Source organism: Micropterus dolomieu, linkage group LG14, assembly GCF_021292245.1.
Source record: "Micropterus dolomieu isolate WLL.071019.BEF.003 ecotype Adirondacks linkage group LG14, ASM2129224v1, whole genome shotgun sequence".
Classification (NCBI taxonomy): domain Eukaryota; kingdom Metazoa; phylum Chordata; class Actinopteri; order Centrarchiformes; family Centrarchidae; genus Micropterus; species Micropterus dolomieu.
In genome coordinates, this window is record NC_060163.1 from 18,269,204 (window position 1) to 18,282,033 (window position 12,830).

Consider the following 12,830-nt stretch of genomic DNA (forward strand, 5'->3'; position numbering starts at 1 on the left):
TTGTTTTTGGAGAAGATCCAGGAATGTTTTGAAGGTTTTTATAATTCTGCAACAGAGAGACTTTTTAGCATTCTTTCTATGGAACTGCAAAAATGCATTCTGTGTGTCATATTTATCCATATTTGTCCCATTATATTATTGACTATTTACATTCATCCTTGTGTATTTGGATTTAACATTGTCTCAAAAACAAAAGATTTTAGCCTTTGGTTTACTTTGTAGTTGTAAATTTTGTTTCATTACGCTTAAAAGAATTATTACACTGTGGATGCCAACACACTTTTCCTTTTGGCAACATAATTTAACTTGCCAGAACATGTTGGTGATTCACCAACCAATTTTTGGATTCCTGTTCATTTAGCATACAAAAAAATGTGCTTTTGTAGTGTTGACTTGAAAACCAAACAAGCATCTTCATGTCACCTGTTTGTTTCATCTGAGAACACCTAAGGAAATGTAGGAATACTGCAATATTTTATTATCTCTTTGTCTACATCCTGTAATTCAGAGCAAATCTGTTTTGCTTCGGCATTACTGTTGTTTTGGCATTCTCCATCATTATTGGTTTCTTTTCTGTGGGTGGTAGAAATGTATTGATATTACAGCTTTGATGGTACCAGGTCCAACCATCACTGTGTCAGACTGTGTGGGTGGACATCCTGTGGATGTGTGATGCCTCTACTACTCATTGCAATGGCACACAATTAGCGCCACAAGGGAGCCAAAATCTTTATTGCCTTTTTTCATCCTCCTGTAATATCTCCTCCTCTTATATTGTCCTCTCTCATCTTTCTCCAGCAATCTATAACTACGATGCCCGGGGAGAGGAGGAGCTGTCGCTGCAGATTGGAGACACAGTGCACATACTTGAGACATATGAAGGTGAGAACAGGCTTACTGATGACACATATGATCAGAGCTGACACGCCATTGTCGGACATTATTTTCCTGTCATCACTAGGACCTCTTTCGTTTTGTCAAATGTTTTTGTTCAATAAGATAATATATTAGCAATAACAGTTATAATAGTGTGTCCCTGTAAATGCAGGCGGCAGCAACCCCACACTCTACACGTTGTTTTATCATTTATTCAGGAAGGCGGGTTATATTCACAGTGTTATTTTCAACCTTAATGTTTTTCTTTATTATAAATTGTTTTAATAGAGCAGTTAACTATGTTAAAAAGTTAATGTTACTGAGTTTTATTTTTATTCTTCTTGTTACTGTGTATGGGAAAAGCAACTTGCATTAAACATAATTCTTTTCTCCATTAGACTGGTACAGAGGGCATAGGCTGAGGAGAAAATCCAAAAAGGTGAGTGGCCAGTAAACGAGGATTTAAACACTCATATCTGAGAGGACCAGTTTTTCAGCTGTTAAACTTCTGTCCCAGTTGTACCATAATGTGGTGTTCATTGTGATCTCTTCCTCTTCTAGGGCATATTTCCTGCTTGCTATATACACCTGAAAGAGGCCACAGTCGAGGGCAGTGGGTTAGTACTATTCCACTTCTGCTTTTTAATGAAGAAGATTGCTTCTACTTTTGTGCATTTTATGTAAGATGATTTAATTATATTATTATGTATTAGGATAATGATTATCAGTAGTTTGGCTAAAGATGCATTGAGCGGATTACAGCAACAAAATTCAAATAGGAAATTTGTCCTCCCAACTTCTTTTCTGACCTACTGAGAAACTTGTTGGCTAGATAAAATGCAAGTTGTATGTAGACAGCCTCTGAGGTTGTTTCAGTGGAAAGATCTGCGCTTGATATGATGTGACATGTGTGTTTGTTGTTGCATAACTTGTGGCACTGTTTTGTTTTGATCTGTCTTCTTTGATTTCACTTGCACACCACAAAAAAAAATAAACCCTAAACTTCCTTGAAGTCCTTGAAATCAACTGAGAACCTTTATGACTAATCAAAGCATTGACATTAAAATTAATTTTTGTAGCATAACAGGCAACACATTTAATACTGACAGTGTTTCAGTGTGGAGAAGAAAGGACACAGTATCACTATATCAAATTTGTTCGCTCACTTCAGGCAAAAGGAGACGGTCATTCCCACTGAGCTGCCGCTGGTTCAGGAGGTTACCACCACACTACGGGAGTGGGCTACAATATGGAGGGACTTATATGTGGTAAACAAGCCTCCCCTAAGTGGAAAAACACACACACACACACACCTATACACACGTCCATGTCAGATATGATCTTTTGGGGGATAATGCAATTTATGGTTGTTAGAGGGCAAAGAAACAGGTCAGTAGGCTTTTTAGTGGCTTAGTACAGCTATATCACTCTTGACCTCTGTGTTGTCATGTATTTAAATGTTACAGTTTATGTATTTTAACCCTTTTGTATTTTGTTTTATTGTTATTATTTGCAGTAATGAGTATGATTTTGTTATTTAAGTACATTTGTTTAGTGTTCTTTTCTGCATATCTTAACAGATTTAAAACTGAAAATTCAGTATTGGTCATGTTTTTTGTTTTTTTGGTTAAGTTTTTCTTTTCACAAAATATTTTGTTGAAGTTGGCCCAAGGTAATTCCACCTGCTCTTAACAATTAAGAACTTTGTTGACTTACTCTATCCTGTACCTGCTGCTAATGACATGTCTGACCTGCCAAACTAAACAAGTCCTCTTACCAGTTACAGTTAAGACACAAGAACACTTGGACGCTCCAAATTTCTCTTTCTAAGCTGTACATGTCTATTTCCAAAGGGGGACAAGCGTGAGATGTTCAACTCTGTTCGTGACATGATCTACGACCTCATTGAATGGCGTTCCCAAATCCTGTCTGGCACCCTACCGCAGGACGAGCTCACTGAGCTCAAACAGAAAGTCACCTCCAAGATAGACTACGGCAACAAGTGAGGGTCTGGTCTTCAGAGGCTTTTAGCCTTGTCCTTCCTTGCACATAGCGTGTATCCCTTTTATCATCCATATCTATCCGGTAAAATGACTCTTGTTGGAATAGGTCAGCAGTGTCAGTCAATAGAAAATGACAGGTCATCACTTAACTTGAGGACAAACTGGAAGGATTTAGCTTTAGCCAACCATACTGTATTCCATCATGAAATGACAGGTCTTGCTGTGTCTGCAGTGGGCCCAGAAAATCAGTTGAAAATGAAAATTATGAAGCTCCATTCTCCTCCTGTGATGAAACTTTAAACCTTTCACCAGGTAGAAAAATGGCTTTTGCCCCTGCCGAAGTAGGGAGTGATGAGCTGATGAAATGCATTGACTGCATGCTGGCAGCATGCAGTTGTCTGCTCTGACTCTCTCCACAGAGGAAAGAGTTGAACAAAATAGGGAAGCTTTGAAAGAAAACGGTGGAGCTGAGGGAATATTATGTGGGGAGAAAATGAGGCAAATGGAGTGGCAGCGTACAGTTACAGGAGCATCTCAAAAAATTTGAATATCGTGGAAAAGTTCATTTGAACTTCACTGAACCAGAGAGATTAAAGGCTTAGGAAACCTTTGCAGGTGTTATGAGTTAATTAGCTGATTAGAGCTCTTCTCAGGTCAACATTTCTATATTATAAATTCTTTATTCTAAAATTCTATTTTTGATTTCCATGAGCTGTAAGCTGTGATCATCTAGATTAAACCAAAAAAAAAATCTTGCAATATTTCACTTTATGTGTAATGAATCTAGAATAAATGAAAGTTTCACTTTTTGAATTATGGGGAAAAATGAACTCTTCCATGACATTCTAATTTCTTGAGATACACCTGTAATGTGTGCTTTCCCCTTCTACCACACATTCACAATATTTACCATAACTGTCCCCCATTTATATGCGAGGTACTTGGATCTCGATCTGGTGGTCAGAGACAATGATGGAAATATACTCGACCCAGAGCTCACCAGCACCGTCAGCCTATTCAGAGCACACGAGGCGGCCTCCAAACAAATTGAGGACCGGATTCAAGAGGAAAAGGTAAAGACAGAGAGCACCTTATCCTTAAACTATTTTTCATGTGCAGCTAAACTCTGGTCTATATCCAGATAGTATGTCAAAAAAGCATGTTAATGTGAATGAATATCGTAAACGGTGCAATCTTAATGTAGAGACTTCTTGATATTGTTGTTTCTGGCTTACTGAATCTCAGTCAAACAGGTGCAGGCACAGCGTTTGCATAAGGACAAAAAAGCACTGCAGATTAGAAGAGTTGTAAGTGCTCTTCATACAAGATGTTTGTGATGAACCCTTATTCGTCTTCATTGGAGACGTATATCCTCCACTGTAGTGTCTGCTCCATTCCTATGCACAATAATACCAAACAATTTTATCCACGCTAGTAGTGTGAATTGGGTAATGCTCTAACTTTTCATTTATTCATCATCAGAAATCAAAAACAAAAGTTTATTTTCCAATACTTTTGGTTAATGTCTAAATACCTGCAATGCTACATGACATCAGCTGTACATTGTATTTAGTGTTAATTTGAGATTGGGAAGCATTCTAACTTGCTAAACCTTGATGGTGAACATGGTGCACACTATATGTGCTAAACATCAGCATGTTAACATTGTCACTGTAAGTATGTTAAATCAATGCTGTGCCTGAGAAGAGTCTCAAAGAGCCACTAACATGGCTGTAGTCTTGTTTTGAAAGTGTTACATTATGGTAAAACTTAAATTAAAATCCGAGTCCCAATTAGGGGCCTATCCCTGTCCCTTTTACTGTCTGGGTGTGGCTAACACAGATCTTGATAAGACGCCGGGTCTGGTTTTTATAGAAGTTCTCTGGATTTATAAAACCTCTTTAAGCTCACCAGTTTTCCCGCATGAAATAGTTGCTTAGATCGTGCATACATATATAAATGTTAAAATTTATGTTAATATAGACATGCTAAACATTGTTAGATCGGTTAGATTCTCCAAAATTCATTTCTTTAAGTCATTTTACGGAGACCATGAGTGCCACTGTATATTTCTTAAAGATTTACCAACATTGAAGCTATCAAAGTCAGAATATGTGTCCATCAATCATCAATTATTTATATTGCTTTAAGGGTCCACCGATCAAAATAATAAAAATGTATTTTCATAAACACAATCCAAGTTGAAATTACATAATTAATAAAGCAGCACTCATTTAAATTTGGTAGTTTATATGTGACAATATTCCCACTGCTTCCAAAACTGAGAATGAAGATTTGATTAAACCATTTACATGGTTGCACAAACTATCCAGAGAGTGTTGCTGTCAAGTAGCACCTGTCTAGTAACAATGGCACAGGGAATAAGAATATTAAACAAATGGACAAGTTGCATTTCAAGGTAAGATAAATTCTAGAAAATACACAGCACCGCTGTAGTTCAACCTAAAATGGAGTTTTGGCATTTACACACCTTAAGTATAGAAGTGGGAAAAATAAGACCACTCCTGGTACACAGAGATGTTTGACGGCTTCTTCAAGTCACAAACCAGATTCCCTGTCTATTTTACTTGCCGTATCAGTGGCATCTCTCACCTGAATGTCAGTTGACAGTATGTAGTAGAGACAGACGGTAAGTGCCCTGCAGTTATGTGGTCTCATCTTACATGACCTTTTCATTCAGAGGTCTTTATTGCATATGCATGGGCAATAGGAAAGTGTCCAGGTCAATGTGATAAATATTAATGATGTGGCCCCGGCATCTTTTTTGAAGGGCGTCCAGTGAATCACACAATCAGTTCACTTTTTACTGCAGATTCAGTTCTAGAGATCAAGCAAATGTAAAGGATTTTATTCCAGTGTGGAATATATTATAATGATGGATTTATAGACATTGTTAAATCTTTGTTTTTAACTTGTTAAATTTTCAGAAAGACACATAGGCACAGTGGTTGACATTCAATAATCCAGTGTGCAGTTGTTAACCAAACCTATGTACAATACCTGTTTCTTCATAAGCTGATATTGTACCAGGGATCCTTGGATCTTCTCCTGGGCTGACTGTTCAAACTACACAGGCCTGAGATCTACCTGCCTGTGACAGAAAGCTACGGAAGAATGCCCAATATTGAATGCAATACCTCTGTTTTCCTCCGACAGTCTCAGAAGCAGAATATTGATCTGACTAGGCAAGCAAAGTTTGCCTCCACACCAGCATTTGCCCTCTTTGTGACTCTAAAGAATGTGGTGTGTAAGATCGGTGAGGATGCAGAGGTACTCATGTCACTCTATGACCCAGTGGACTCCAAGTTCATCAGGTAAACCCATGGGTGCAAATTCACTTTCTTTCTTTCTTTCTCATACTTGTGCCTTGAACAGCAGTCAGAAATAGAAACAGCATTGAAATACCTATTCTGTACAGCCATGTTCTTCAGTATTAGACTGTAGCTCATAGCAATGGTAACAACTCACAGTCAAATATTGTTGATGTTTCTAAATCGAGTGATGATGAGTTTAGATGTGTCCTTCACAGACACAAGATGGAAACAAATGCCCTTTATCTACCAGGTAATATGTCTAAATGGCCTGTGCTGTTTGAGACTACATACTGTCCACTACCAGAAAGTACAAAACACTGACTGACTGACGCTCACCCACAGACATGCGCACACACACATAATGCAAAAATGTGTCCAGAAAAAGTGCAGCCTGCTTCCCAGGGATTTGCTATTGTTTTAGAATTGTGACAGCAAATGATCAAGTATAGCAGCTCAGATGTGGAATGTTTCTTTTATCCAACATCAGTCATGCATTTTGTTTCCCAAGCGGTTCGGTGTCTGGATTAACATTCAAGCTTCCACAGCTTTGAAGTAAACTATAGTTAATGCAGCTCAACTGATTGCCTTAACTCACTGTATCATAGCAGCATAAAAAACTGCTGAGAACACAGATTCATGTTTTTTTTTCTGTCATCTCTCACTCAAAGTGAAAACTACCTGGTGAAATGGTCAAGTTCAGGTCTGGTGAAAGACATTGACCAGCTTCATAATCTGCGCGCAGTGTTCACGGTGAGTGTGTTTTCCTTGTATGTGTGTCTGTGTGTGAATTTGCTCGTCTGTGGTAGTCCACTATTTATTCAGCCATGTTATGAGGTATGTGGAAGCCTGTTTGTGGAGCCTGTATTTGTTAAGCTCTCTCAGAAAGAGGCTGGCTCGCTGTATGTATTTACCAAGGCAGTCACCTCTATCTAATGTAAGCTCAAGGGTGGAAGGGTCAGCATGCACCCACTGGGAGTGCTTTGCTAGTTTTGGAAGGTATTGGCAACAGGAAATGAATCTGTAGATGCAATCATAGGTCCAAGGCAACATCATTAGCAACTTTTTCTCTGTTACCTCCTTAGGACTTAGGCAGTGAAGATCTGAAGAGAGAGAAGATCAGCTTTGTGTGTCAGATTGTCAGAGTGGGGCGCATGGAGCTACGAGACAACAATACCAAGAAGTTGACATCAGGGCTAAGAAGACCCTTCGGAGTGGCAGGTAAAACAGACTACACAGAGACTGATTGATAACCTGCTGCCTGTTCCAAAAAGAGCTGCAAGTTATGAATTGTAATACTAAAGTCAGAGGCTAGCCTTTAAGAACACTGATTATCGCCCCAGCTCTGCTTCAGTATCCTCGTGTGCCTTGAGAACAGATTCCTTGTTTTGTCTTACAGTCAGTCAGTATTGTGCCAAAGTCTTTGTCCAGATGAGTAAATACATTTGGCTGAAATTCATAGATATCCAGCTAAAATAGAAGGCAGAATTAGAGTTTGAATTATCTCCTGTTGGCAAGCTGCCAGATATATTGTAAACTAATTAGATTGGAGTTTTGCCCACAATTCTCCAAGAAAATGATGCCCCTCTTTCAGTGTCTTTTTCCCAGTGCCACTTAAAGAGAAGGTAAATGACAGCCTGATTTATGAAGGCTTATCTTTAGTCATCATCATCACTGCTGCGGTATACAGCATGATGGAGAGCCTGATTTTTGATACGCAGTTATAAAGGGCTTCATATGGTTGACCTCTGGCCTGTAGGGTAATTGAGTTGTCACACTAGTACCGGCCATTTGCTTCCGTCTCTCATTAACTTCAGTTTGAATCCATTCAAAAGTGTTTTTCCTGTTTTGATGTCCGGTGTCTGGTTTACGTTTGTTCAAATTCGACCTATGAATTTGCATGCTCGGCAAATAGCAAATGATGTCTTGATGCGTTGTGTGTTTGGAAATTTGAAGCTTGATTCATTATACTAGTGGCATAACATTTCCTATTTAGATTATATTAAATCATCAAGCTACTAACTGCAGCTTTGCTCTTATAGACAATTTAGTGTAAAATTGCTCAATCTTTATTTTTTTTGCCTACCTCAGAACTACATCACATCCTTTTTCGGTTCAGATGTTTGGAAGGCAAACGTGACTATTTAAGGCCCTGTTCTGTACACTGCTGTAACAGTTGTTTGAACATGTAAAGAAATTTAAAGAATAATTTTACTCACAACACAAGACTGAAAAGTAGTGTTTTGCTGCCATCTCTGGTTGAAGGTGTCAACTTTGGTTAACCTCTGACCACACCCAACCACAGTAGAGCTGAAACGATTAATCGATTAGTTGTCAACTGTTAAATTATTACAACTATTTTCATAATCGATTAATTGCTTTGAGCCATTTTTTAAGAATATAAGTAAAAATTATCTGATTCCATCTTCTCAAAAGTGAAAATTCTTTGCTCCTCACTGACAGTGAACTGAATATCTTTGGGTTGTGAACAAAACAACACATTCGGGGTACGTCACCTTGGGCTTTGGGAAACACTGATCTACATATTTCACAATTTTCTGACATTTTATGGACCAAACAACTAGTCAATTAATTGTGAAAATGATCAACACATTAATTGACAGTAAAATTAATTGTTAGTTGCAGCCCTAAACCATAGCCGTAAGTGTGCTCTGTTGCACCTGTAACCACACCCAACAATGATGTCACAGGGTCCTGGAGTGCACCTGTACATCACTGCAGTAAGGTGAAAAGTTAAACCACTGGTTTATGTTGGCACAAGCAAGACTTTCAATATGTTAAGTTACTCTGAAAGCTGATATTCCATCCTCACTTTTGAACATTAAAAATTATTTTAAGTCCTCTACTTTTTGTGGGTCACAGAAAACAGAGTTGACTTGATTTCACTTGAGGTAGGCAGGCATAAACCATGCTTTTTTTCTTTCATAGGCAATGTATGTGCCTTAATTAGTGCTCACTGATAAAGAGCCAACATTGGCTGCTTTCACCCCTTGCTGTGGCATTACCACGCAGATATCTGTATCTCTTGCACAACCATGCTATACTCTGCAGACCTGAGAACATTTTAACCCTCTTTCCTTGTTTTTCCACAGTAATGGATGTCACTGACATCATAACGGGCAAAATGGACGATGAGGACAAGCAGCACTTTATTCCATTCCAGCCGTAAGTGGATTGTTCGGCAGCAAAAAATAAATTACATTCGCTTAAGGGTGCATAGAGTTCCTTTAAGCTTGGGATAATGTAATGTAGCTGATATAGTTCTGCTCTTACACTTATTTGCATTATTTTGAGTATGTACAGTATGTTGAAGACACGGCAGTTGTATTTAAAAAAAAGAAGAAAAAAAAGTCTTGAATCCTTGACACTGGATTAGCGGGGGTTTTAAGACAGTAGCGCTCCCCTATTCCCTGCTGACTCAATTAAGGCAATCTTATTAACTGCTGCCATTCTCGTAGGACTGCGTACAGAGCCAGAGTAACCTTTTCCTTAACGTGATTTCCTGCATAATTGGAAATGCTTCAGATTCAGGCAGTTTAGCTGGCAGATCACCTCACTTAACAGTTTTATCTGTGAGCATAAATCATGGAAATTAGAGCCTTTCAGTGTAAAGAGAAGAACAGGATCTACAAGGGGTTATTTATGTCCATGTGTGAATATTTGCCACTGGGTTTTAACTGATGTCGTTTTGAAATAGCAGTTCCACAACCCATTACTGAATGTGTTTTCATGGTCAGCAGAGACAGGAAGTGAAGGAGCCATTTAAAGAAGGTTTGACATAGTGATGCTATTTGGATAGACTCCTGGCATCCAAACAGAAATGGAAATGGCTTTCAGAAGGAACTACATAGATTGAAATCTTAGTTGTTTATGTTTTTCCCAAACACTCTTTCATAATAAGTCTGAGACCGACTTGACCTCATCCCTGGCATGTTGGCTGGAATCAAACCAACTTGCATTTAGATAATGAATCTAAATCTGGTGCTATAAAAATATGATGCAAATTCATCCAAAAATTGTATTATTGCAACTTTGAGGGAAAAGCTGCCATGCTCCTGTTGTTCAACACTGTTTTGTCCCATGAATGTACAAAGGAATGCTGTCCCTTATTCTACTTCCTTGCTTGGATGGGTTTTTGATTCAAGGTTGGAGGCACTCAAGACATTCTGATTGACAGAAATCCTTTACTGACTCCACCTTGCTGACATCACCACTGCCTTCTCTGCCATGCTCTTCTTCTTCTGCTTGTTTAAAGTCCTCTGTAGTGCAGACACCATCCCTGCCCACCACACACATTTCTCTCACAGCTGCCATGTGTTCTCTCCCGGATCGCATCTGCTACTTTTTTATGCTCTGTATGTCACTTGTCTCAATCAGTCGGATTCTGTCTACACTGAAAGCCATATGGAGTACAAAACATTTCTTATTTTAGTTTGCTTTCTCATTAAAGCAAATTGGGAATGTGTGTTACAGATTAGGAATAGTCTGGGGTATACAGCTTTAGGTGTTAAGTTGCCTCCTTTGACTACATTTCAAGACGGACCATAGGCAGGTCAAGCTTCCCACTGCTACAGTGGCGCTATAGGCTGACTGGGCATCATTTCCTAAACGATGATTTCTCTGTGTTTCTTTCATTATCCATCCTGCCTCACTGTTAACTGCTAACAAGCGGCTTTGTGTCTGTCACGGTATTCGCATCACTCTTCGGTGTCTCTCTCTTTTTCTCTCCGTCTCTCCTTCATCCCACTCCCCTCCTCACAACCCTCACTTTGTGGGTCTTCTGCCCCGCTCCTCCTCCTCTTTTTCCGCCCATCTCTTCTTCTCTGTGGTGTTCGCCTGTTGTGTGCATACTGCAGGCTAGCGTTGGATGACGCCATTCGCCACAAGCAGCTGAACATCTCACGTTTTTCACCCAGGGTGGCAGGGGAGAACGACTTCCTCCAGACAGTCATCAACAAAGTTATCACCGCCAAAGAGGTCAATCACAAGGGTCAAGGTACAGTGCAAGATTCAGACATACGATCCAAGACGAAGGAGAACACTCACCACACTACTTTTTATCAATAAAATGTGTGTTATACTAAGTCAGGACCTGATGAAAAGCCAACCTGGATGGAGTGTGTGCTGTAATGTTTATGAAGATTCTTAGTCTGTTAGGTCAATATCCAACTTGGCTTTATGTTGGATTCTTGTAGACATCTCCTCTGATGGTTAAATGGCATTGGAGTTGGTTGACATTAAAGAAAAGAGGGGGAAGCCACACACTATGCTATAAATCAGTGTTTTGGCACATTTTGCCCTTTTCAGGAAACTGAGGAATGCAATATCTGCCAAAATGTTAATAGAATAAAAAAATACAAGTTTGCATCAGATTTTTAGAGTGTGTAGCCTCCACCTCCTCTCTTTCACATCCACTGTACACTTGCATCTTAGCGAACTGTTGTCTTTTTCTTTCAAACTACATTGCAGATGTTGAGACTGTTCATCTTGCTAATAAGAACATAATTCTTTGTCAAGTGCTCACACTATAAAGCACTTCTCATACTATAAATAGATGCCCTCACTACCATGACTACAGGATCTAAGTAATCCAGCTTTTAATTAAGCTGGCAAGTTTTCTGCAAGGACTAGATCTTATCAGTGATTTGACATCTGTGGTTAGAAGAAGAACATTAGCCAACTAAGGGATTTGTGCTGGGAGGGTGGAAACAACATGACAGTCTCCATGGTATTGTCATGCCCTATGAAGATGTACTTGGATAAATGTCAGGTCTGCTCCAGCCCACACTGGGAAGCACAGTGAAGCACTGAGAGCAGCTGCTTCGGTCACGCTCGCATATCAAAAGGCTTCCAGCTTGGCGAGTGAGAGATGTGTCACTCATAACAATATGGGGCCTGTAAAGTGAAAATGAGTAAAGCTTCAGGGTTCACAAGCACCAGTCATTTTGGTGGCGTGTGGAGAGGTGCACTATGGGATGACTGCTTTAATTGGATGCCTTGTTTTCATTTTCAGTCTTGTTCAGAAGTATGTATCTATGCTGCTTGGTTTTGAAATATTAAGAGTGACTGTGGTTACAGAGCTGATTATGGCACACCATGCAATGTCTGCAGAAAATACACTTTCTCTCCCAACCAGGAGAAAATCAGAACAGCTACTGGTGTTAAATTGTTAGGAAATATGACCTCTGAAGGCCCTTTGTTTCAAAATTATTCAGAGCCGCAGAGTTTCAATTATTCAAGTCTAGGAATTACTGCACAATTTAAATATTCCATCATAAATGTCTCTTATTCTCATTTAAAAACAAGGAGTGCCTAAAGAAGAAGTCTGGGGCATTGGGGACATGATCATGAATTTTGCAGCTGGAGATATTTTTAAATTTTTTGCCCCCATATTTTCCCATTAGGAAGTAGCATTTTTTATTTGAGCCAAAGTCTGTGTGAGTTTTATTGCAATTACAGTAATGATATATGATATGTTTAGACTGATAAGAACCACAATAGTCCTGCACAAAGGAGATACAACGTGCTCATACATTATATGGGTGGTATGGTAGATGTCAAACAGCCATCAGCCATCTGGGCTAAACACACTAATTAA

General features: G+C 39.2%; 1 protein-coding gene across 1 annotated transcript in view; it reads left to right on the top strand.

Moving 5' to 3' along the window:
• dock1 (dedicator of cytokinesis 1) overlaps positions 1–12,830 on the top strand; it is a 186,306-nt gene that overhangs the window by 22,934 nt on the left and 150,542 nt on the right. The window contains exons 2-12 of the mRNA XM_046069923.1: positions 799–882; positions 1,275–1,315; positions 1,438–1,493; positions 2,048–2,144; positions 2,730–2,878; positions 3,817–3,952; positions 6,057–6,214; positions 6,883–6,964; positions 7,297–7,432; positions 9,325–9,397; positions 11,149–11,228. Coding sequence (XP_045925879.1) covers positions 799–882; positions 1,275–1,315; positions 1,438–1,493; positions 2,048–2,144; positions 2,730–2,878; positions 3,817–3,952; positions 6,057–6,214; positions 6,883–6,964; positions 7,297–7,432; positions 9,325–9,397; positions 11,149–11,228 — 1,092 coding nt within the window. The remainder of the gene's footprint in view (positions 1–798; positions 883–1,274; positions 1,316–1,437; positions 1,494–2,047; positions 2,145–2,729; positions 2,879–3,816; positions 3,953–6,056; positions 6,215–6,882; positions 6,965–7,296; positions 7,433–9,324; positions 9,398–11,148; positions 11,229–12,830) is intronic.